Source organism: Rhynchophorus ferrugineus, unplaced genomic scaffold, assembly GCF_030347505.1.
Source record: "Rhynchophorus ferrugineus isolate W39M unplaced genomic scaffold, kcgeb_rfMv2 rfM2, whole genome shotgun sequence".
Taxonomy (NCBI): Eukaryota; Metazoa; Arthropoda; class Insecta; order Coleoptera; family Curculionidae; genus Rhynchophorus; species Rhynchophorus ferrugineus.
In genome coordinates, this window is record NW_027472581.1 from 38,317,392 (window position 1) to 38,343,596 (window position 26,205).

Genomic DNA, 26,205 nt, shown 5'->3' on the forward strand with positions numbered 1-26,205 from the left:
ATGTTGCTGCTAGTTTCAGTAGGTTGTGGTGTGGTTTCTCGCTTTTGTTTTGAACCATTTTCAACCATTTGCGCATAAATTATGTCTGGTTGACTTGGTCTGATGGGTAGACTAATAGGTGTGGATTGTTTTTGTTGCGGTTGATGCCTTTCTTCTCTTAAGGCAGGATATAGTTTCTGCTTCAGTTGTTTGTTCACATGCCGCTTTATTATTTCCATTAGGTTTTAAATCAATATAGAATATAGGCGGAGGTTTTTTTGTTGTGCGATGTCGTAAATTTTGAACATTTACGACCTCGTGGCCTGGTTCAGCTAGGGCTACCTTGATGGTGTCTTGAAGTCCGTCCGGTGATGTAATCCTTTTAACACGAATTTAAATGTTCTCTCGGATTTAGGTCTGAATGTATGGTACTGGGTGTTTCTTTCGTCTAGTTCTTTTACTAGAACTTAAAGTGCTCTGCTTTGAATAATTGAATTTTTATTGCTCTTTTTCTTTTCTTTGCATAGATCACTGTTGTAATTGTGTAGTTCGTAGTGATGGTTTTCAATAGGCCATGGATGTGTTTTATTACTCTTACCTTATAAACTGTTATTGGTGGTGGTTTGGGAACAACTTTTTCAGGGCTTAGTTGTATATTCTCTTCAATTTCTTCCGATAGGCCGCTAAAGCTGTTTTTTGCCTCTATTGGGTTCTGTAACCAATAGTCACTGATCCTTGTTTGTTTTCTCGCAATTTTTTCTTCTGGGCTTCTTAGTCGTTTTTTATTAATGACTCTAGTCCATTCTGATGGTGGAGTTTGCGTTATTGCTGATTGTTCTAATCTTATATCAAAGTGCGCAGATGATTTGGTTGAATCGCTGTGGTTTGCCATTTTTAGATTTTTAATATTTTATTTTATTTCTTTCGAGAGTTTTTGACCAAATATACTATAAATGAATTTCAAAAGGACTGTTGTAAAATAAGGAGAAATAATTTTAAAACACTAATGAAAATGAGATGCAGTCTTTTTGTATGGTCACGTAAACACGTAATCACTACACTTTAGGTCGACAAATAATATGAACACGTGACATATACATTTTTTTAAATTGTTATTATTTAATTATTACATTGTTACTAGTCCTTTCCGACTAACCTACAATTTGTCTTTATGATAACTTAAATATAGTATTGCAGCTTTTGGATACCACCAGAAGAGGACACGGACTCAAACGAATCAAACCATCTGATCTTGTGTACTGTGGGTATCTGAAGGTCTCGATATGTATATCTCGGGTATTTGGGTGCGCCCACAATAATTCTCAGGATTTTGTTCTGAAAAATTTGTATTTTGTTTATGTTACTATTTGCAGAACATCTCCATAATTCAAATCCGTATGTCCATATAGGATTCAGTATTTGCTTATATAATAGCAATTTATTATGTACGGATAATTGTGATTTTGTTCCAATTATTCAATACATTTTCCTATATTTCAATTTCAGTTCTATTCTTTTCTTATTTATATGTTTTTTTCCAGCGAAGTTTTGCATCAAGATACAGTACGAGATATTTAGCGTTGTTGCTCTATGGAATGATATTATTATTTAATGCTATTGGTGCTTGTAAACTGTACATGCACAGATTTACTTTCGTTAATTTTTATTTTCCAAGCTTGTGTTCAATTATTTATACTGTCACTTGCCTGTTGTAATTTTCGTGTAGCTTCTTTACTATTGTCTCTGATAGCTGTAATCGCAGTATCATCAGCAAATGTCGCCATCGTAATATTCTCCATTTGTGGTATAAGTGTAGAGTAGATAAAGCATTGGCCCCAGTACGCTTCCTTGTGGTACGCCTGCTTAAGCTGCTGTTTTTGTAATATTTTCAGTAGTTTATGAACAAGGCCTTCGTAACAAATCTTATCGAAGGTTTGTGTTACATCTAAGAATATAGCTGAGCATACTTTTTTACTTTCGTAGGCTTTTTCAATAACATCTGTTATTTTGTAGACCTGGTCAATTGTTGAATGAGCGATACATATACGTCGTATTATTTACACGGTAATAGTGTTGCTAACTTATTACAAGATGTACTGTATTACGTTGTGTTGATATCAGTTTGTCAATCCCGTGTTTCTGTAAGATCTAAGATTTTGTAAGATATAAATGAAGACAGTGTAATTAAACAAGAAAAATAATGTTTTCCTACAAACATTATAACATTAAACATATAAGAAACATACATTTGTTCCTTTATTTGTTATCTTTTTAAACACAGAGCCACAGCCACTTATAACCAGTCATGTTTCTAAGAACATGTTTGAAAAATAATTTTTTCTGAAAATATATTAATCCCTCCTTTTAAATGTAATAACTTCTGGTGTTAAATAAAAAATGTAGAAATATGTTTACTTAGTGACATTAATACTCTATTTAAACTTACTAATCAAATATACGGCGTTAAAACGATTATGGATGCAATAACGAAAAGCTCTGATTCACACGACAAATCCCTGAAGAATAGCCCCTCGGCCATTAAAGCTGCTCTTTTAATCAGTTACCATTTTAACACAAGACAGGCTTCTCATAATCTCATAATTATTAATTATTATTGCACTGTTAACATTTAACACTATGAGGAACTGCTGAAGTAATTTAAAAATACTTATATTGCGGTTGGTCTGCCGCAGCTTCGCCATAATACAGTTTTAACTGGACCAGTTTTCGAGTTACTATGTAACATAGACTCGGTTGCATTTGGTTAAGGGCATCGATCGAGATAACCATACCCCTAAATCGTTCATGAAGAATATCAATTTTTGACATGCGCTGGGTAGCACGCGTCATCATACTGAGACGACATGTCGCTCATGTCATTGCCATTCAATATGATTCTAAAGAAACCGTTTATCGTCGTCCTCTAGTTGATGAAATAAAAAGTACCAAAGATAACTGACCTAAAAGCCTTAATAGTAGTTGTTAATCTTAATGTTTGTTAGCAAAGTCATTAATAGAAAAATTCGTCTTGCAGCAAAAGATGATGATTTTTGGCCAATATTAAGGCCATAACTAACATCGATTTTGATAATAATGTGTTATCGTTAACCACTTGCCACAGTAATTTCAATAATTGATAACACTCAAAATAATACATCTATAATATAAAAATAAACAACAAGTTAAACGGGTTAAACAGACACCATTCTATTCAGATATGCATTCAACTCCAACAACTCCAGAGTTGCATCTACTTTATTGACTAAACTTAAAGGTTATAACTTTATATACATATACAGAAACGTTATTTCTCGGTATCTTAGGTTGCTGAAATATATTACATGATATATTACATAAGTCGATAAGATAATTTGGCCTGCTTCTTTCACGTCACAAAGCAAACACTTCTAGTCACAACTGTAACTAAACTAGCCCAGTTTTAAATCATCTGTTTTTTTCACACTAAATAGTAGATTGAGTCCCTTTATCCACTGTCCAGACCTAAGAGTTAGAATCAACTCAGCCTAAGAATCAACTTACGAGTGTTGCTATTTTTATTCCTGACCTAATAATCCTAATAATAAATGATGATCGATAATAATTTAATAATTAATTTAATTTATTGCTTCTCAATATATTCGTCGTTAAAATATATTCATTTCCATATGCTAGCTTATATTTAATCCGTACCCGCCTGAAATATTCGCAACAGAACAAAATAACATAGTTGACTTTTTTAAGCACTCCGTTTCAGATAGATCTGCCACATAAAAAATTTACTGTTACGGAAGTAAAACAAACAATACTTAAAGAAATCAATGATAAAAAAGCTCCCGGTTTTAACCTAATTACTGGAAGAATCTCGAAAGAGCTCTCAGGAAAGTGCATCAAATTAATAACATTCATATTTAATGGCATGCTAAGACTTAATTATTTTCTTAGCACTTGAAAAGTGGCTCAAATCATTATTAAAAAAACCTGGGAAAAAATCAGAAGACGTCTCCTTAGACATTAGGAGAATAAAATTAATTGCAGAGGAGAGAAATATTATTCCAGACCATCAATTTGGCTTCCGTAATAAACACGGAATAACAGAACAAATACATAGATTAGTCAACCAAATTAACAAAAATTTAAACGATAAAAAATATTGCTCCGCTGCATTTCTCGATATTTCTCAGGCCTTCGACAAGCTGTGACATACTGGACTGCACGTTAAATTGAAAATCGTATCTCACAGACAGACATTTTATTGTCAAACAGGGTGACGAATACAATGTCCTACAGCCCATATAGTCGGGTGTTCCGCAGGGCAGTGTTCTCGGCCCATTGTTATATCTTATGTATACAGCTGACCTACCGACCTCAGGAAATTTTACTGTTGCAGTATATGCTGAGGATACAGCGGTTTTATCATCACACGAGGATTCAATATCAGCCACAAAAAACCTCAAACTTCATCTTAACAAAGTCGATTTGTGGTTGAAAACGTGGCGTATCAAAGCAAATGAGACAAAATCTACCCATATTACATTCGCCCTTTGTAGAAGAACATGTCCTTCAGTAAAATTGAATAATCATGAACTTCCGCAAGCAGACAACGTTAAATATCTGGCAACGCATTTTGATCGACGTCTGACATGGAAAAAACATATAGTGACAAAACGCAGAACAGAACAGAATAGATTGGGCTTAAACTAAACCAAATGTATTGGCTGATTGGGCGTAAATCTAAATTATCAGTAGATAACAAGGTTTTGCTGTATAAGTCAATATTTAGGCCCATCCGCACTATGGTATTCAACTGTGGGGTACTACTAACAAATCTAACATAGATATCCTCCAGAGGTTCCAGAATAAAGTATTGCGAGCCATCGTCGATGCCACATATTACGTGTCCAGCAAATTGATTCGAGTGTGATTTGAAGTGCTAGTGCAAAGTACTCTGAATGATTGTTAGTGCATGCTACTGCACTCGCCAAACAGTTAAATATGCGCGATGACAGTGAAGTGCGTAGACTCAAACGCAAACTACCATACGAACTGATTAATAGAAATATAGAGTGAAATTTAATAATTTCTAAAATAAGTTAGAATTGTCATTATTTTAGCCGTTGGATTTAAATTACGACAGTCGTAATGGTCGTCAATTCAATATTTTAGCGCGTTAAAAATTTAATTGTTTAGATTTAACTACCACTACGTTACCCACAATTCCGAAGAAACTGGTTGCCAGTTGTTCAATAAGTTTCTTCACTGAACATTATTAGAATTTTGTTGAGTTTGGCTCTTCTTGGGGGACCCATATAGTCGATTTCTGTTTTATTTCGGGCTCAGCTTTTAATGGCACTTTGAACGTATGTTAAAATTTCCCTGCACCCAAAGTCACTTTGGGTATTATTCAAATTATGACGGCGAATATATCTTATATTAATAGTTTATATAAATATATAGTCTATCCAAAGTTATTTAGTACATACGTCACCTAAATTTGTGACGGTATAACGTCCTAAAGTTGCCATATTAATATATTATAAATATATATTACAATCAAATTATCATGCTATATCTTATTGATGTTTGTAATACTAATGTCAAAAAAATGCTTCAATAGCATGGTATAACACATGACATACTTGCTTTATAAGATCCCGGAGAGCATCGATGCTTTCTGGCACAATTACCAATCTTCAAGGAATTTTTTACAATCTAATTTTGGACATTCTTCATGGTTTGCATCCTACACCAAGAGCCGGACATGATTGAATTCGTTTTACCCGTTTTTTACGGCATTGTAATTTTACAATTTTTAAGTTAACAAACTATCTATCTTTTCATCTATTTATACCATCAGGAACCAAATCTGCAAATGTATCTTAATTTTATTCGCAAACCGTTGTTGAGACAATGAAAAAATAAATTATATTAAATAATTCACAAAAAATTGATTAAATATTGTTTACTTTTTCACATATTCTAAATAATATAATTAGTTATTCCGAACTAAAGGTTTAATTAACTTAAATTAATTATTAACATTTTTTTAAATAATATTATTTTTAATATATTAAATTCTCCTTTTTACCAACGAGGGTTATTCTGTACTGGCTCTACTGTTTAACGTGGGCTCCGAACCACGGTCCTCGACATTTAGTCTACCGAGTAACCAAGTAAAGACTCAGAAGACATCTGGTCTTACTTAGTCTGGTTACCGGCGTGACTGGGATGGTTATTCCTTGTCGGATTTTCTACTTTTGCCTATAAAGATATTTACAATTACGATCACAAACGTAAAGTATATCTATGCCGATCAGGATTTAGGTCAGCAGGATTCGAACCCGCGACTATCGCAACAGTAAGAGGGCGATCCAGTGGCCTTAACCATTGCGCTACCATGTCGGCACATTGCACCAGTTATTTGAGAATTTTCAAAAATTAATTTCGGAAAAAATGTCAAATAACTGTCTTATGTTATATATAGGTGGCGGGACTAATACTGAAAAAGCCGGAGCAGCCATATTGAGTTCCATCCTTATCTGTTTTAATTTAACGTTTTTCTAGTGGCTTTTTTGCATTAAAATAAGTGACAAAGTGTACAATTATTACAATAACATAATTAACAAGACCTTATGCCGTCCAGGAGAAAAACTGATGAGGATAATATGTGCTTATAAGTGTAGTTATTCTATGCCGGAATTATGTACGAAGTAAAGGTAAAAATTGGGAAGCCTATATTTTAATTTATTTATGCAGAAAACGTATTTAGGAGCTTTAAAAACATTTTTCACGAGAAACACAATTCGACATTGACGTAATTTATTCCTCAGATTTTTTGTAATAACATATAGTTAAAGCCTTGATAAATTTACTTACAATTAAAAATAAATATCGATTTTTTCCCAAAAATTACAAGAAAATTTGTTGCAAATTTGAAATACTAATAAGCCTTAGATACTTCTACGGGACTACTACAATATTTACGTACACCTAACACAAACATTATTACTTTGTCTTAGGTCTGAGTGCTTAAAACGCAAACCTCGACCTGAGAATGGCCGAAACAAGTAGAACAATTCCTATTTATGAGATCATTTCTAAAATGTGGTCATTACTAGCCGGCGGTCACAGAAATATGAACACACCAGCAAAGAAGCATTCGGTTATTTTCCGCATTCACTTCTTCTTTCCTGACATAGTAGTTCACTAGATTAGGTCAATAGGTGTACCTCGATTAACAGTCAATTCAAAAGGCGCTGGTAATATACTGTATGTAGCGTTAACATCACAACGATTGGTACCTGTTTAAAATGTATTACAAATAAATAATTGCAGTTCACGCATTTAAGTATTAATTGGCTAGAACGATATGAAATTATTTTATACAACATGAGGTTATATGTGGCAGTGCTCATTATAATTCTAATAGAAAACTGGCAGTTCAAAGGTAAGTACTACTTATTACCAAATAAGAATTTCGTAATTTTGTCGAGATGGATACGAAAAAAAAAAACAATGTTTCCGTATCCAACAAAACAAATATTATTACTTATGTCAGAATTTAAATGTATATTCAAGTATATTATAATATTATTACCTAAAAAATTATCAGCTAAAATAAAGATGTATTTTTTGGTAAATTTAATTTAACTTAAATGTATGACATTATATTTGATATTAAGAAAATGTTAAAATTCCAATCATTTACAGTTTTCTAGTTAAAAACCATAGTAGTATAAAACATATTGTCCTTATAAAAAGTACTGGTAACATGAATTATATTAATAGTATTAATAGTATTAATAATATAGTATACATAATAGGTTACTGCAAAAGTGGATTTGGAGAATAATATGTTTCAAAATAAAATAACCATTTACTGGTTTATTTACCATAGTTAGAGCTTGTAAATAAACCGATTATTTTTCCAAATTTAATTCGCCTGCTTATATAAAATCCATTTATATATGTCAACTCATTATAATTCTGAAATAGTTTTCTTCGACTCAGTTTTAAATTCTCCAATTCACTCATTTTAAATAAATAATTTACGGTGTTCTTAATTTACGCTCGAATATATTTAATTATATTTTGGTCACAATAAAAGGAAGCCATATCATCCCGCGAAAAAAAACACTGTTGAGGTTATCTAAGAATCGATTACCACTAGATATTTTTACCTAGACCGCGTGTTTTCCATGGGATAATTACTATTATTAGTAACTATAATAGTCTCTTTAAATTTTCATCACCTAAATTAATCTTAAAATTAATTTATTACTACATAGACGAGACGGAATAAATCTAAATACATCAGTATGTCTTTTCCAAATAAAAGCTAAATAAAATTACTTAAAATTAAAATTAAAGTTAAAGTTAAAAGTAACACTTATACAGTATACAAGCTCGTGTGATTTAATTTGCTCTTCGTTCGTTGTTATCTTCTTATTTCCTGCACGTTCTCCAGTAGTTGTATTGCTTCCTGATTTAGTCACCTTCTCATGTATTCTAAAGCGAAATCTTGGATAAATTCATTTATTTTTTACATTTATTTTTTCATTTCATCGTGCAGTTCTTCTTTACCTGCTTAGCGATAAGCATTAGTAATTAATCGAAGAACTCTGTTTTGATAGCATTCGATTACTAATCGGTTTGGCACCTCATAAGTACGTTATAATTGAATGATGACCAAAGCAAACTAAACCACATCAGTAGCTATGATTTTGAGTCAAAGTAAGGATTATCTTCCGACTAACCAGCATACTTTTTTGAGTCTAAACCACTCTGTTTTTTTTTTCTAACTTAATGTTTCGAATTTATCCTACCATCGAAGTGGATTTAAAGGTAATAATAATTTTCACTAAATCACGCAACAGTTAGAGATCGGTCACACCGATCCTGGACTCGGACAATGTTCTTACGATCTTCCCATTTCCAAATCGTTTTCTACAATTTTAATCAACATCTAAAATGTCTATTTCGCCACAGGAGTCTATTAGGAATTCGCCCACCTTTCATTCGACATACGTCCACACTAATGTAATATACATCTCTAAATGTGTTTCAGTATTGAATTAGTTCTCAGTCAGTTAAATCAGTCAAGTTTAATCAATCAGTTAAATCAGTCTTAAAAATATGCCGTCATGTCTAATAAAATATCGGAGAGAAACATATATAATTTCCCATAAGCAACGCATTCGAAACATACAGGTTTCGAAAGAGGCCGATTTTAGCATCATCTTAGAGAAGTAAAAACTCCTGCACCTTGAGCGATTCGACTTATTGCTTCAGCAGCATATCTAACTTCTTCTTTTGTATTGCTGATTCCAAGTACTTAAACTCCTGGAATTGCTCTAAATGCATCTTGCAGCTTTGACTAGCATGCGATCCGTCATTGGTTAATACTTCGACATGTTGTTCAATAATTCTCAAGTAATATGGCTCTGAACTATTTATATTTCGGGAATAGAAAAAAATAGTTGAGCCGTGAATATATTTTTATATTTTATTTATTTTTGTATGTTTTTCAAAGTACTCGCCACGATGATCGATATACTTTGGCATACGCTTAAACTAATTTTCAAAGGATTTATTCCATTCCCTATGAGGTATCTCCAAAACATGATTTTTGATAACTTCTTCGGGCGATGAAAATAGTTGACCACGTAGTTTATTTTTCACGGATGAGAACAAAAAGAAGTAGTTGGGTGCCAAATCAGAGCTGTACGGCAGATGACCCATCAATTCGATGATTTGGGTGCTCAAATGGCCTCTTGTTTGATCCGATGTGTGAGAGCTCGCATTGTCATAATGAAGAACAATCCGGCGTCTCTTGTTTGTTTTCCTTATTTCACCCCAGACTTCTGGCAAACAAAGGGTTGTGTACCAATCAGAATTTACTGTTCTACGATCCTCTAGAGTCACTTTTGCAATATGACCATTTTTCTCGAAGAAACAGGCCACCATTTTCTTTGAAATCCTTCGTGCGATGGAACTGTCGGATGGACTCACATGACAACAGTGTTGCCAATTCCCGAAATATAAATAGTGACCCTTGTATTCATACGATTGGTATGAACATTGGACAAATAGTTTATAGCATCATATTGAACTATCGAACTATTGTATTATTATATATAAGATAAACTATATTGTCTATCGAAAAGCAGAAATTGAGTTACCTTAAGTTTAATAATTTTTAATGCTACACTAGCTACACAAAGTAAGAGCCAGTGTATAGAGTCGAAAGAAATACTAAAATAGTTATTATAGTTAAAATAATTTAATAGAAATTTAAAAAGTACTTACAACATTTATAACAAAACATTTACAAAGTTAACATTTAGCTAGTTAACAAATATTAATAACTAAAATAAAGTTATGTTTTCCTTAAATGAAAATTTTAACAGTTTTAGGAACCAAATTAAACCTAATATATGCAGATTAATTATTCATCACTGCGCGAATGTATAACGATCTTGCCTGAATCTTAAATTTCTTATAAATTATTACTGTATACGGGCTTCCGTGTATACTGTATTATTGAAATTTTAACCCAGATTTTACAATATTTAATTAATAATTGATCGGTTTCAATCGTGTCCACCTTGAACTAAAATATCTTTTACACTTTCAGGAAATGCACAATTGCAATCAATATATGACTTGAAATATTGGCGTTGTTTTCTCAAAAAACATTATGTGTGCCCTGACAACAACGTGAAATATTATTTGTACACTCCGTAAGTATATACAAACAATTACTATATATTTTTAATTTAAGGGCTTTGGAACGTTCCCCCTTTTTTAAACGATAAAATTAAGCTTATTTTTGTTTCTTGAGTTTGTCGAGCTTCATTTTCATGTATTTATTACCTTGAAACTACTAGTTGTGTTACTTCTACTGCTATTCCACGACTGCTGAAATATATGCGAGAATTGTATGGTCCAACTCAAGATGAAGTAATAATTGCTATAATCGAAGTTAACTTGAATTGGTTGGAATTGGCTAAACCCACCAATATGATTTAATTATTACATTCTTACTAGTCGTTTCCGTTTAACCTACAATTTGTCTTTATGATAACTTAAATCTAGGTATATTACTACGAGGACCCGTCAAGCCCTATCTCAGTTTCTGGTGAAATAATATTTATATATGTCACTCCTGTATTTTTTATTATATGCACCTCACTACACAACACTACACAAGATCAGATACTTTTGAGTCTGTGTCCTGTTCTGGGCTGGTATCCAAAAGCTGCAATACTTCAATATTCTCGTGAGAATGGAGTCTTTCCTCATGCCACCTAGCAATTCTCTTGATTTCTTGATTGACTGTGGGTATCAGGACTTTCTTTGCATCAAGATTCATTCCGAGATATTTAGTGTTGTTGCTATATGGAATGATACTATTATTTAATGTTATTGGTGCTTATACGGTCTGTTTACAGGTGAACTGTACATGTACATGTGATTTACTTTCATTAATTCTTATTTTCCAAGCTTGTGTCCAATTATTTATATTGTCACTTGCCTATTGTAGTTTTCATGAGGCTTCTTCACTATTGTCTCCGACAGCTATAATCGCAGTATCATCAGCATATGTAGCCATCGTAATATTCTCCATTTGTGGTATATCACAAGTGTAGAGTAGATAAAGCATTGGTCCTAGTACTGAGCATACTTTTTTGCTTTCGTAGGCTTTTTCAATATCATCTGTTATTCTGTGGGCCTGGTCAATTATTGAATGCTTTTTAATAAACACAAACTGGTGTGCTGGTATTAGGTTTTTTCTCTCTTTGATCTTTTCAATTATTCGATTATTCTTTTCAACAGCAGTCAAAAACTTTAGATATTACTGGCAGTAGTGATATAGACTTTTATTTCGTTTGGTTAGTTCGTTTCGTTCGTTGGTATTTCGACTTTCCAGGTTTTGGGATCTTTATAAATTCCGCCAAAAATTCTTCGAAATGTCTGGGACATGTTTTAATATAAATACTGTATTGATCAAGTTGGTGAGTTTTATAATTCCCTTTCTTCATAGTTTTTGCAGTAATTCTCCTGTTATTAAATCGTAGCCCGGTGATTTCGTGGGGTTAATGTCAGTTTTAATAACTTTGGTTAACTCTTTCGGCGTGACTAATTCAATAATTAAATTTTCAGCTTCTAAGTCCAGCAAATTATATTCGATATTAGTTATGTTATTCGTTTGGTTTAAATTTTTTTTCTAGATATTCAGCAAATGCTTCTGCTATTTGGTTATTGTCACGTACCCGATTCCCACGTAGGTCTCTTTTAGGTGGACTGTGTAGACATGAGCGCTTTAGATACTTTGTTGCTTTCCAGAGTGAATGATCAGTTTCTTTATCATCTGTTAAATTTCTCAGATAGTCATTTGTGCTTTTGTTTTTAATTTCCAGTATTTCCCTTTTCAGTCTTTGAGTTATATTGTTTAAACTATTTTTATTTTCAGATGTTCTATTTTGTTGCCATTTTTTCGTAATTTTCGTTTTTCAGCTACCATCACTTCTTTTGGATAATTAATTCCGTTAGTTGTACTCTTAATTTCTGGAGTATTATTCAGTATTCAAGTAGCTTGTTGAATATCTACTACGAATTTTTCCGGTTCAAAATTTAATTGTTCAGTTGTCTTGAGGGACATTTAGTTGAATTCATTTGTTCAATTCTTCAGCAAATCCTCCCAGTCTGTCCTCTTGTTTGTTAACGTTGGGCTTTTTTCTTTTCTTATTACATTTTCGCTCAACGTCAAAATCACTGGCGTGTGATCTGAACTTAGCTCAAAATATTCTTTGACTTTTATATAGTTGGATGTTATGTTTCTTACTATGAAGAAATCTAACAGATCTGGGGTTTTCTCTTGATCACTCGGCCAATAGGTTGGTTTTCCAATTGAGATGTAACTACATTTTAGTTCAGCAGATGTTTTATGTCTTTAGTTATTGTCATTCTGGATCCCCATTCTTGTATTTTTTATATTGAAATCACCTCCAATTATATTTTTTCCCCAGTTTGCTTAGGACATTCAAATAATTTACCTTGTTTTGATTGTATCTAAATAATAAATTGCGGCTATTGTAACCCTGTATCTGCTTCTTTTAACTATTACTGCTCTTACCCGATTTTCTGCTGTACTGAGCTAGAGTTCTTGAGGGTGGGAAATGTTCTTTTTTATTATTACTGTACTTCCTCCTCTTGCATATGATATAAGTGATCTTTTTTTGTAATGTTGCCAGTGAATATCAATGGCGACAAAATAAATTATAAATCTGGCGTAAAGAACAATTACTCAAACCAACTAATAAGCTGGTTTATTTATACCATCGACTGTTTTACCAATACCCCGTAGATGAATCATTAAAAATAAAACTAAAGCCAGAACATAATGGCTGATGAAATTCTGCCGAAACATCGTCAATACATTAAGGATCACAAAAATTTTCACTTTTCAGAATACACAAAAATGACTCCAAACTCAATATAGGCTGCGATATTATGTTACATTCGTTCAATGGATTATCGTAATTGAAAACTAATTGAAAATATACATCATTTGTATTAGTAAACAATATATTTTATCAAACAAATTATTTTTACAATATAGGTTATGGAGAGCATGTTGAATATTCATAACTATACTAATTCATAACTATTACTAATTTTGGCAATGGACGGTGTTGTTCATTAGTGACGGTGAAAGTCATTATTTTCATAATAGAGTAAGTTTTTTTTATTAATATAAGGTTTTATAGATTAACGTAAAAAAATCGAAACTTTTATTCAAATATCGCATATCATCATAAAAATTATTTTGAACCACACGACATAGCATCACCAGATCAGATCAGAAACAACTCTTTCCGTGATCCCTAGGATATAGTTCCGAAATTACCTCATCGATAATATAGTACTTATTTGTAACATTATTTGTGTTAGACCTGTATCACTGACCAGATTATTGAATTATCAGATGCACAGCTATTGAAAATACCAAAGTAAAATTGGCCCGAGCTATACTCATGCTATTCTATTCTACCGGAAGAAGGATACCGCCTCCAAATTGATAAAGTCCCTATCCCCTGACTCCAGAAGGTATCATATCTCGGTCTCCAATTCGACCGTAAGTTTCAATGGTTAGCCCAAACTCAGCAAGCTTTTTGCAAAGGCAATGGCGTGTACAGCAAAGGCAATGGCTACTATTTCCACCCCTCTGCAGAAAGAGCAAACTCACAATCCCTCAGAAAGCGACTACCAGTACAAAATGCTGGTTCATCTAGTCTGCCTCTACGGAGCACAGATGTGGTACAGGTACGTCTCCGAGAGGCAACAAGACAACTACTCCAAGTGTACTAATCCAAAAAAGTCCGCGCGTTACTCGATGGTTTATGAGGAACGCGTATACACACTCAGAATGTATCGAAGGTGTCAGAATCAGATACCTCGTTCGTGAAAATCTTCACGAACATGCTCAATGTAAGGTTCTCCCTAGGTGCCTTTGAAAACGATAACAATCTGATCAAATCCCTACCTTTCCATAAACCCCAGTAGTTAAGCCTAATACGAAAATCCCAGTCGTGACCCAGGGTCTCTCTCACTCGCAAAACCTTTCTAGCCTGAATTCGAAGCGACATCAGCAAAATACCATTTGGTTCTAGCTGGTCATCCTGTAAAAAGAAAAAAAGCGATATGAAAGTTGTGGTTTAGTATAGTACACTTAACAAGAATGTCTTCGAATCAATCGCAGAAAATCTATTCCCTTATATTGAATTTAAATGAAACCACATGACTCAACCGAACTGGGACCTAATAGAAGATAGTAACAAGTCATAGCCAATAAAATATGATTTTTCCTCCTCTACCCTACTATCACGATCGTTATAAGTTATCCTTAACTGATGTATGCTAGGACATTCTAAATTCACCCATTCCTATCTGCTAAGGGGAGACCCTTAATGCTCTCGCTGTGCTTCTCCTTACACAGTATGCCATATACTCTTAGAATGTAATTTTTGATCACATTGAGAACCGAACTTAACTTCCCTCACTCTCTATCAGACTCTGAAAAGCTACCTAAACTCCTTAGATTCCTTGAAATCTTTAATCTACAACATGACATCTGATCACAAATTTTGGCGTTCATATTGTGATTGTAACCATATGCAACTACCGCCTATCGAAATTGACAAATAGTACACATATTTTGTACCCTTTGTATATGTATGTTTTTGATTAGTCATGTCCCTTTATACTCTGTTATATTTATAATATTACATTTTGTTACCTGTTATGTATATTTTATATTCATATTGTGATGGTAACCACATGCAACTACGGCTTATCAAAATCGGCCAATAGTATGTCATGTTTCCATGTTCTTATCGTAACCAAATTTTTTAAATGTATTTATTATATTATTACTAGTCGTTGCCGACTAATCTATAATTTATCTTAATAGTATTAAGTCGCTAAATAATATATATGCATTGAGGCGACAAACAAAATAAATAATAAAATAAATTAACACGGAATCACTATCTGAAAATAATACATGGGTTGAAAAGTCCTAGACCTAACACATAGATGGCGCTAGTTTTATTGTATTCACCGCTTTTTCAATTAGTGCCAACCTTCAAAGAAAGTTATTAAAATTTAATGATATTTTACTCCTAAGTTTGTAAGTTATTGCGCTAAGAGTGACACTACTTTTATTATTTTCAAAACAATGGATCAAAAACAATTTCGTGTTTTAATTTTACACTACTTCTTGATGGGAAAAAATATCGTTTAAGCGAAGCAATGGCTTGAAAAGTGTTATAAAGACTCCGCTCCATCTACAACAAAAATAAAACGTTAGGTTGCTGACATCAAACATGGTCGTAGAGACACTGATGTTGTAGAACGCAGTGGAGGTCCAAAGTCAACCATATCATTTTGAACGATCGAAAAGTGAAATTGCGTGAGTTAGCTAACATCGTAAAGATATCAATAGACGTGTTGGTTTTATATTACATGAGCATTTGGCTATGAGAAATCTCTGTTCAAAGTGGGTTCCGTGTTTGCTCACTGTTGACCAAAAATAAGAATTATTGACCAAATTAAGAATGTTGATGATTTTAAGCAGTCTTTGGCCATTTTTAAACGCAACAAACCGGAATTTTTACGTTAATATGATACAATGGATGAAACATGGATCCATCGCTTCACTCCGGAATCAAAACTATCGACATCTGAGTGGACAGCAACTGGTGGTTGAGGCAAAATATAAATCAATGATTGATTATGGTATTGATATGATATGATATTCATAATGATTGATTGATATGATTATGAGGCCTTTGATGGAGATTACGTTGATGAATAAAGCCACTTTGAACCAAAAAACGCGTTTTCTTTGTTACGTCTATGACTTTTCAGCCCATGTGTTAAAAGTGTTACCTACCCGATCCGCCAAATTCACCAGATATAATGATGAAGAATTATGTAAAGATAATGACAAATTTTACACAATATAACCTTGTATTAGCAACAAAATCCCTTAAAATTAATTTGCAGTTCTTACATATTGTGGATGAAAGGTTCAGATCAGATTAGAAGAGGATAAGAGGTTGTCAACGTTTTATAAACATAGTCTATTTTTTAGCGAAACGGGCCAAAAGAGACTGAGAATAGACATAAGGAACAATTTATCTTTGCGACTATCGGGGTTTGATCCGGAGCGAAAAAATGTTATCATTATTCATGGATTTAATGGAACGGAAAGCAAGACACCCATGACAATCCTAAGAGATGGTACGAAAAATTATTCTTTTGATGCCTGTCTGAAAACAAATTAAAATGCAAATCATCGACCTAATTTTTTTTTTTAAGTTTGGATTTAAAAGCCCCTCTTATAACATATAAAAAACTTTATATAATATAAGATAATTTCAAATAAATGTTATAAACTATTAAAACAGATGGCAATAATTTAACTTGCTTTAAAACACAGACTGAAAGTTATAATAAAATACGTTTTAGTTACTTTTAAAGGGTATCCCAAAATATATGCAAGATTCAAATTTTTCCCAAATGCAACCAACAGAGCGTTTTCATTGTTAACACAAGTTTACAAATTCGGATCAACTTCTAAACCCTAGCAAATGAAAATGAATCTTTACGTTATTTGATGTCCTGAACTTGGATCTTTAATCCGTGGGTCAAGATTGGTTGTAGTTTTCGACTTCGCGCATGGTGGTAGCTCTTATAACTGCTGTCAACTTTGCTGACGACATCATTGTACTTCGGAACGTGTGAAAATGAAAAAGCCACGTTGCAAAGTCGATTCAGTGTTTTCGTTACGTTTGTGGATGTTATATGCTGGGTACACGTGAAAAATCGTGAAAATCGTACACTCATTATATTTATTTTCAGATCTTTAGGTTTTCAGTGTTTTGTAACGCATGCAAAACAAAGCTGTAAAAGTGATCATTTAATGAAAATATATACTTTTAATTTTCTGTGTCAACGTTATAGAGAGAACAGAAAAACCATATAGATGACTGCCATTTTTGCTCGACGAATGCAAAAAATAGCATAGTACAAATACCCTGACATAACATCAATGTCGGAGCCAATTCCACGTACGGATTGATCTATTGATATTTTGTCCAGCTTGGTTGACGCAGAGAGCAAGGCGATAGAACGGTCCTCCTACTGTTGTGGTAGTCGCGTGTTAGAATCCTGCTGGAGCATGGTAGTAAATGTATGTTTGTGATTGATTACAATTGTTATTGACCAAAAAGCAAGAGTGGTTGATTTTACAACAAGGAAAATGATGCTAGTCACATTAGTAACCAGGCTGAGTAAGACCGGATGTGTGATCACTAAGTTGATCACTCTTAATACCTATTTGACTGTGGCTCGGAGCTCAACTGTGGCTTAAGCAATTCAGATAAGCTCTTGTTGGAAAATGGAGACAAAAATTCTAAAATTATGCGGCAACATTGCGACGTGCTGACGTCATACGTTTTAATAACGTACACTGACTGTTTTATTGGATAGACTCTAGTCGTCCCACCTGAACAAATTTCAGTTGTAGCAAAATTATTTATGGGTATCCCCTGTACTTTCGTCCGACAGTTTGCCTTTGACGACCTTTTGTATTTCACTATTTTAATTTTAATTGTCATGGTATGGTTTGCACGGAATTTTGGTGTCCTCAACTGTCAATCCGCCTTCACCAGGACAAGTGTGTTTTCTAATTCCAATAGCTCATAGACTGTAAACACTTTCATTAATATTTTAATGACCTTACAACTTCAAGTGCTATGATTTTCCCCAAACCCACTAAATTATTTCAGTGACCTTCCTGGAATCTTACCCATTACGCCAGTTATGAAACTTATAATTTGCATAAAAACTATTTTATTTTAAATAAAAAACCACACTCCACAATGACAGCCGGTCCAATTCTAGCCTAATATATACGAATCCCTTATAACATAAACATATCACTAGCCAAATTATATCACCAGACGTTACCCATTACTGACACTATATAACAACTAACTGCGTTCATTACAAATCTAGCATATATTTTGCCATTATACCATACATAATTATATTATATTATATTATATTATAAGTAATATTAACCATTAATTTTTTTCAATTGTGACTGCCTTTAAGGGATTATATCTAGTTGGTACCTAAATTAGTTTTTTTTTCATTGTTTTTTTTATGAGTATATTCTCAGATAAAACTACATTAACATTTTTAAAATGTCATTTTCTTTGAATAAGTGGTAACAATAATAACAATTTTTACCGTTGCTTCGCTAGATTAACATCATAGAATTGCTTTTTTTGACGATATGGAGCTGCATCAAATCATAATCATATCTAACCATCTAATAATATCAACTCAAGTACATCAGAGTCAGATTTTTCAATCATAATAGTGTGTAATAGAGGAGATATTAATCGCTCTATCGAAATGAGTCTTTATTATAAGTCATGGATTAAACAACAGGAAAGTAAATCGCCAGAGCGAAGTTGTCCTTAAATCAATCTTAAAACTTGTTTGTTAATAATTTATTATTTTTCGAAGTATTCTTCATGATTATTTTTCCACCCCGATAACGTTGATCAAATTATAAATGATCATTCAATATATCATTGATGCTTGTCTTACGAATTCTCATGGATAAGTTTTATGGATGTCCAAGGTTTAACAGGTCAATTGAAAAGTCCCCGGCCTACCATAGTAAAACACATTTTTTTGGCAAAATTAGTTTTTTAATAAACATAATTCCCTTTAAGGGTCATACACTCCCTCCAACTTTTTAATACTATTTTTGTAGTACGATTTGTCCTTTGCTTCAAAATAGGCCTCAGTTTCGGCGACCACCTCTTCATTCGACGAAAATTTCTTCTCAGCGAGCATTCTTTTGAAATCTGAGAACAGGAAATAGTCGTTGTGGGCCAGATCTGGAGAATACGGTGGATGAGGAAACAATTCGAAGCCCAATTCATGGATTTTTGCCATCGTTTTCACTGACTTGTGACACGGTGCAGCACTTTTTTTCTTCAAATGCGGCCGTTTTTCGGCGAGTTCGTCCTTCAAGTGGTCCAATAACTCTATATAATAGTAGCTGTTGATGGTCCTTCTTTTTTCAAGGTAATCAAAGAAATGTATTCTATGCGCATCCCAAAATACAGAGGCCATAACTTTGCCAGCCGACTGTTGCATTTTCCCACGCTTTGAAGCGGGTTCATCGTGTCCAGTCCACTCGGATGACTGTCGATTGGACTTCGAATGAAATGATGGAGCCATGTTTCATCCATTGTCACATATCGACGCAAAAATTCGGATTTATTACGCTTGATCATCTTCAAACAGTGCTCCGAATCATCAACTCGTCGTTGCTTTTGGTCAAAAGTGAGCTCGCGCTGCACCCACTTTGCACAGAGCGTTTTTATATCCAAATATTCGTGAATTATATGATGTACACGTTTAGTTGATATCTATAGATCTGCTATTTCATTCAATTTCAATTTACGGTCATTCAAAATCATTTTGTGGATTTTTTAAAATGTTTTCCTCGGTAACAACCTTCTTTGGACGTCCACTGCGTTCACCCTCTTCAGTGCTCATTTCACCACGTCTAAACTTAGCATACCAATCCTTGATGGTTAATTTTCCTGGGGGTTTTCGGAAACTCGGCATCAAGCCAAGTTTTTTCTTCAACTGTATTTTTCCCTTCAAAAGGCAATATTTTATCAACACGCGAAATTCCTTTTTATCCATTTTTTTCAAAATAACAGAAGTTGTTTCACTCAAAATGCTATAATTCACAATCTAATGATCCGACAGCTGTCAAATTTATACACGCATCTTTTGAGGGTTAGGGTTAACTAAAAACCATATGACTTTAATTCTAGTAACGCCATTTATGTGTCAGGCCGGGGACTTTTCAATTGACTTGCTACCGTAAGTTACATGACAATCTTGCAATATCATTTTGCACACAACATCAATGTTTGCTGGCAAAACAATTGATTTAGGATGACCTTCACGACTTTTACCACTAAACGATTAATGTCGTAATACCACCACTTCACAGTAGCAACATGGGGTTTCATCGTTAAAAGTTGAAATAAGTTGATCGTCAGAAATCGTAAACAAGCATCGCACAAAAATATACGAGTTAACTAATGTTTTTTATTGAAACAACATCTGCAAGTAAATGTAAACAACACAAGTTTTTCTCAAATGACACAACATCCTGAAGAAGGTTATATTTAAAAATTCAACTTCCAACTGAAAACCTCAGATAACATTTAGTATTGTCAAAGCTTAAAATATAAGTAGCAATCCTCGTACCTATATATGGACATCATTAATAATATAGAAAACATCCAAAAAGATATAAATCCTAAAACAATATAAATTCTTATGGAATTGCATATTTTGTTAATTATTTTAATTTTAGAATTTATGTTTCTATATTTGTACATACAAGAGATATGTTGAGATATTAAAATCAGTTGCTTAACGGTTAATTAACTTAATTTTATCCAACGACTTCATTAACTGTTATACTACGTACATTGCAACAATTTAATTTGCTAATGCCACAATTATAAACTTATTTTTTAAATGATTATATCTTTAATATGTTTTGAATAGTATTAATAATAAAATAAAATATTCCAGAAATAATTTATATATTTTCAGCTTACTTGTATCGCAAGGATTATAATATTTTTACTATTGACTGGGCAGGTTTAACTAATTTTCCCTGTTATTTATCATCATTGTCCAACATGAGACTTGTAGCCCAATGTACCGCAAAATTTTATGCTTTTCTGATGGACCACAGAGGACAAGCAGAAGAAACCACTTGTGTAGGGCATTCACTCGGTGCCCATATTTGTGGGATGATCAGTAACCATCTTACAATTAAACAACACAAAATAGTTGGTAAGAACAATTCGGACGTACTGAATTCATAACCCTGAAATACCTTTAAATATTTATCAAAATAGATCTTTTTTTAGGTTTAGATCCTGCCAGACCATTAATAGACCGATACGCTAATAAATATTTCAGGCTTACCAAAGATGACGCTCACCACGTACAAATAATTCATACAAACGCCGGCTTTCTGGGAGAAGTTAATCAAGTTGGTCATATAGATTTCTGCGTCAACGGTGGAATGAGGCAGCCGGGTTGTAAAGGAAGACAAATACGTAAATAATTTTCCTTTGAAATAGTACAATGACATGTTAATAACGCCGCGACTCTAATTGTTTTCCTATTACCTATAATTTATATCATCGATGGGAGCTACAGATTTCTTTGTAATTATAAATCTATAGTTTTCTATAGGAAATTTCGAGCGACACAAATTTCTTTAGACCTAAATTGATGATATGGGCGTAGATCACAAATGGTTCCAGCATGACAACGCTAGGTATCACAGCAGATGTCACAATGATAATTCTGCATCATCGATTTGAAGGAATTTCACTCAAGTCACATGCTAAAAATAAGCGATAATCGACGATGTCCTTGAAGTCAACATTATCCAAGCTGTTACTCAAATTTTTCGTATCTCTGGTATAGATCTATTGAAAATTGTGAAACCACGGCAGGTGACTGACACCATTTCCACAATAGCACACATTAGGTCTTTCAACATCGAGAGGTTCTTGTTGGTACCTGTTGGGCTATCGAATGGAAGATCCAAGCCGCTATATCTTTCCTGTCTTGCATAAATTTTTTATGAAACATATTTGATATATTTTTATGAACATAGATTACAATTTTGAATTAATATAAGTGTACAGTGATGTGGAGGAAAAACAGAAACGACGATAAACATGCAGTAACAAAGCTACTAGTAGAAAATGATGTCCTGTATGTATATATATAAATATATATATATATATATATATATATATATATATATATATATATATATATATATATATATATATATATATATATATGGACACATTTTAAACAACATAAAGCAAAATTACACATATATTAAGTTAAAATTTAAAAAATGCTCTTATACAATTATGTAAATGTAGGCATAAGTTCTTCTGTTTTTTTAGGTATTGCTAGATGTAGTCATTTTCAAAGTGCCTGTTACTTTGCTAAAACCGTGAGATATCCAAAATCAATAATTGGATACCCTTGCGATACAAGCTGTCCTAAATCCAAAAGAAATTGGAACTATTTGCCTGGTCCATCTACTCCTATGGGACATGACACACCATACGGGTATATAATATTTACATAATATTTATACATTTCCGGACAAAATGTTGTACATGTTTATCCATTTTTAGAATGTATGGATCTTACTGTGTTCAAACTGATACAAAAAAAGACTGTCCATTTGATTAGTCTCCCGAATATTTACATGCTGAAATTGTTAAAAAGTTGTAAAATGAAAAAGCAAACTATAAGAAAATATGTTTATTTAAATAATATAAAAACAAGAAAACTTAATAATATTCTTACTTTATAAGTAAAACAAATATTTGAAACTCTTTTTAAGAAGGCACTTTAACGTAATAGTTATAACAAATAGTTATTATCATATATTTTATCACCTATTTTGAACAAGTATTTGGTCGATTTTCAGTAATACTGGAAAGACACTCCTTAAGTTTAATAAATTTCTTTTTAAAGTCTAAACCACAGCCTTTGGATAAACGGAAATCAACCAAAATTTTCCCATCCATTTCTAAGAAACTAGCTTTAAATATAAGCTGATTCTTCGAAATATCAACAGTAGATATAGTCATCTAAAACAAATTAAAATATGTCAATAAGGCACCATCAACATCACGAATGAATAGAGGATTTATTACATAAAATGTTTAAATCTTTAAAAAATATCAATGTACTTACAATACCAGCAGCATCCATAGACCACCTGTAATGGAAACTATCTAAAACAGCTCCAAAACGTTCTATGGTCTTCTCTAAGGAACACGAGACATAAAATCGGGTCATTCTCTTGACCAAGTTGTGAAAATTCTCTCTAGTAACTGGACTTTGAGTAAACTGAAGAATAACATCATCGTTCCTTGCTGGCTGTGAGAAACATACTGAATCTCTGGTTTTTGTAGTTTTTATATCATTAACAAGTTGATCTAATGTGGTTGGGCGCAAAGCCATCGCAGGTTGTGATAAAGTAACTTGAGGCATTTCTCTGTTATGCTTGGTTTCATTTTCAACCATTGAATTCCAACGTTTAGCCGGATTCATACCAGCATTACTACTCTGTTCGCCAGATTCTGGAATTTTTTTTTTATAAATGTTTGTAAAACAGAATTTTTTACAAGAAATAACAGCTTGATATAATATTTATATATTTCTTACATATACAGTTGGGAAAAGTAATTTCGGCCCTAATAGAGTCTTAATTCGTATATCTTTCGAAATGTTTATTCAATGAAGCCATATTATAGCGTGTTTGAAAGATAATATTCAATATCTTGGAACATAGAACATTCTAGATGTAAGGAAAAATTCATGCGTTTATTCACTTTTTGAAAATGGAAATTTCAGAAGGTATTTTTCATCATATTGTGAATGCAGTGCTGGCTCATCGAAAATTATGTGATATTTAGGGTGAGTATTTAAGTGAATGCCACTGCCAGAATATGTTTACTCGTTTTCATTACGGAAATTTCATTAAAGATAAATCTCGCCATGAACGTAGAAAACATCAATATAAAAAAGGTCTGACTACCATTTGCTTTGATATCTACAAAATTATCTTAATCATGTAAAGCTGGTTTCTAAAGAGGTTTGTACAGATCACTTAGTTCAGTCTCCAGTCACTTCAGTCTCTGGCACAAAAGTTCTACAGTGATCTATCATTTACCAGAACACGCTAAAATATTATCAATTAACAGCATATATAATATGTTTAATATATTTATAATATTTATATATAAAAAAATTCGCTTTAAAAAATACAATAAAAACCGAAATTACTTTTTCTCAACCCATTATATAACAATGTAAATAATTGAATACATCAATTGATAATCTATAGATGAAATATAAGCTACTTTTTTTTTCGCTCATTGCCCATATTTTAGAAAGTGTTGAAAGAACCAATTGTTATGCTTTGGTAATTTAGCTTTATGAATATCGAAACAATCATACAGCTATAATACCAAAGCAAAAAAAAAGGTAAATATATGGCCGCTACCTTTGTTTTAATATCTGTAAAATGATGAATAAAAAGAGTAATTATAAATAAAACCTCACCATCTCCAAAGTCAAACTTCATCCAAGGATGCCTGAGAACTTGATCTAAGGTCAGACGTTTTTCAGAATCCTCATTTAATATTTGCCGAGCCATACTCAGTGCGGTGTTACCTAATTTTGACCATGGTGTTTCTGAGATATACATATCCTTTCGCCATTTCAAAAACTCTTCATTAGAATCAGTAGTATCTGTCCAAGGCAGCTCTAAAATAACATATTTTTAATTTACTTAATAAATATTAATCAATTAATTACTACCGCCAGTTAACATTGCTACAAACACAATACCACAACTCCAAATATCTGATGGTTTTGCATAATATGGCCTTTTTAATACTTCTGGTGCTAAATAGGGCTTAGTACCGCACCTCGAATTAAAATGATGAATTAGATACATATTATAAATACTTTTATAATAATTACTTTTTATCTAACTTCCTTTCTTTTCCCTTCAGTCGAAATATTGTGGCTAATCCAAAATCACTTATCTTTAAAATACCATCACCATCAATAAGTAAATTTTCTGGCTTTATATCTCTATGTACAATACCCTTTTGATGTAAATAGTCAACACCACTTAACAAATGTCGCATAAATATTTGAGCATTTCGGGATGGCATACCAATATCAGGTTCTAAATATATACAAATGTAAAATACATTACCATCATCATTATAAATGTTTACCAATCATCTGAAATAACTCGCCACCTGCTGCATATTCTAAAAATATGTACTCTTTCTTCGGTTCTTGCCGTCTACCAAAAAACTTTATAATATTCTCATGATTGAGCATACTATGAATCATGACTTCTCTGGCTATGTTTGTCTTTGCATCTTTATATCGTGCATGGTCAATAATTTTACACGCAATTTTCTCTTCGGTATTCTTATGAACCAAAAGTCTTACTCTATAAAAATGTACAATACTAATCAAATATCTAGCAATAAAGTTTAAATAAACTTACTCTCCATAGGCACCTTCGCCAAGAATGGAATCATAACACAACCAATCTTCTACAAAGGTAGTAGTAGCCATTTTTTAAAATAAATCAGTTTTAATATATATGCATTTGTTTCTAGCTACGACTAGTAACATCAATATATCGTAACAATCAACAAAACTAGAACTAAACATCAATATTGTAGGTTATATCGATCAAAAATAAATATCGTCACCTCTAATTCGCTTTCAACTTTGTCACGATAGTAATAAAACTTCATGGTCGAAACAAACTATTACACGTATAAAATAACAAAGGAGACATTTCAGACATACTGATTGAAAATTCTGTGCTGAAAATCGATTTCGCGGGTGGTACGGCTATAGCGCCCTCTGTAAAAAGGAGGGAGATAATTTAGCTTCAAATTGTAGGCAACTATGAATATATAGAACGTCTTATTAATGTTATTTATTGATTTAATA

The 26,205-nt window shown here is 32.7% G+C and overlaps 2 protein-coding genes across 2 annotated transcripts; one reads left to right on the forward strand and one right to left on the reverse strand.

The window, feature by feature from the left end:
- Positions 1 to 7,365: 7,365 nt before the first annotated feature.
- On the forward strand, positions 7,366 to 23,007 carry LOC143190833 (phospholipase A1). Its single transcript, XM_076395399.1, has 7 exons — positions 7,366 to 7,423; positions 10,613 to 10,718; positions 16,637 to 16,785; positions 21,214 to 21,459; positions 21,537 to 21,728; positions 22,602 to 22,770; positions 22,839 to 23,007. Exons 1-7 carry the CDS (start codon positions 7,366 to 7,368, stop codon positions 22,894 to 22,896), a joined length of 978 nt encoding a protein of 325 aa, XP_076251514.1. The 3' UTR covers positions 22,897 to 23,007.
- Positions 22,954 to 26,115, reverse strand: grp (serine/threonine-protein kinase grp). The gene is made up of 8 exons (XM_076397500.1): positions 25,959 to 26,115; positions 25,748 to 25,909; positions 25,467 to 25,690; positions 25,204 to 25,414; positions 25,039 to 25,148; positions 24,781 to 24,984; positions 23,407 to 23,795; positions 22,954 to 23,300 (listed from the first exon to the last, which is right to left on the reverse strand). The coding sequence occupies exons 2-8, from the start codon at positions 25,816 to 25,818 to the stop codon at positions 23,106 to 23,108; spliced, it is 1,404 nt and encodes a 467-aa protein (XP_076253615.1). The 5' UTR covers positions 25,819 to 25,909; positions 25,959 to 26,115; the 3' UTR covers positions 22,954 to 23,105.
- Positions 26,116 to 26,205: the final 90 nt, after the last annotated feature.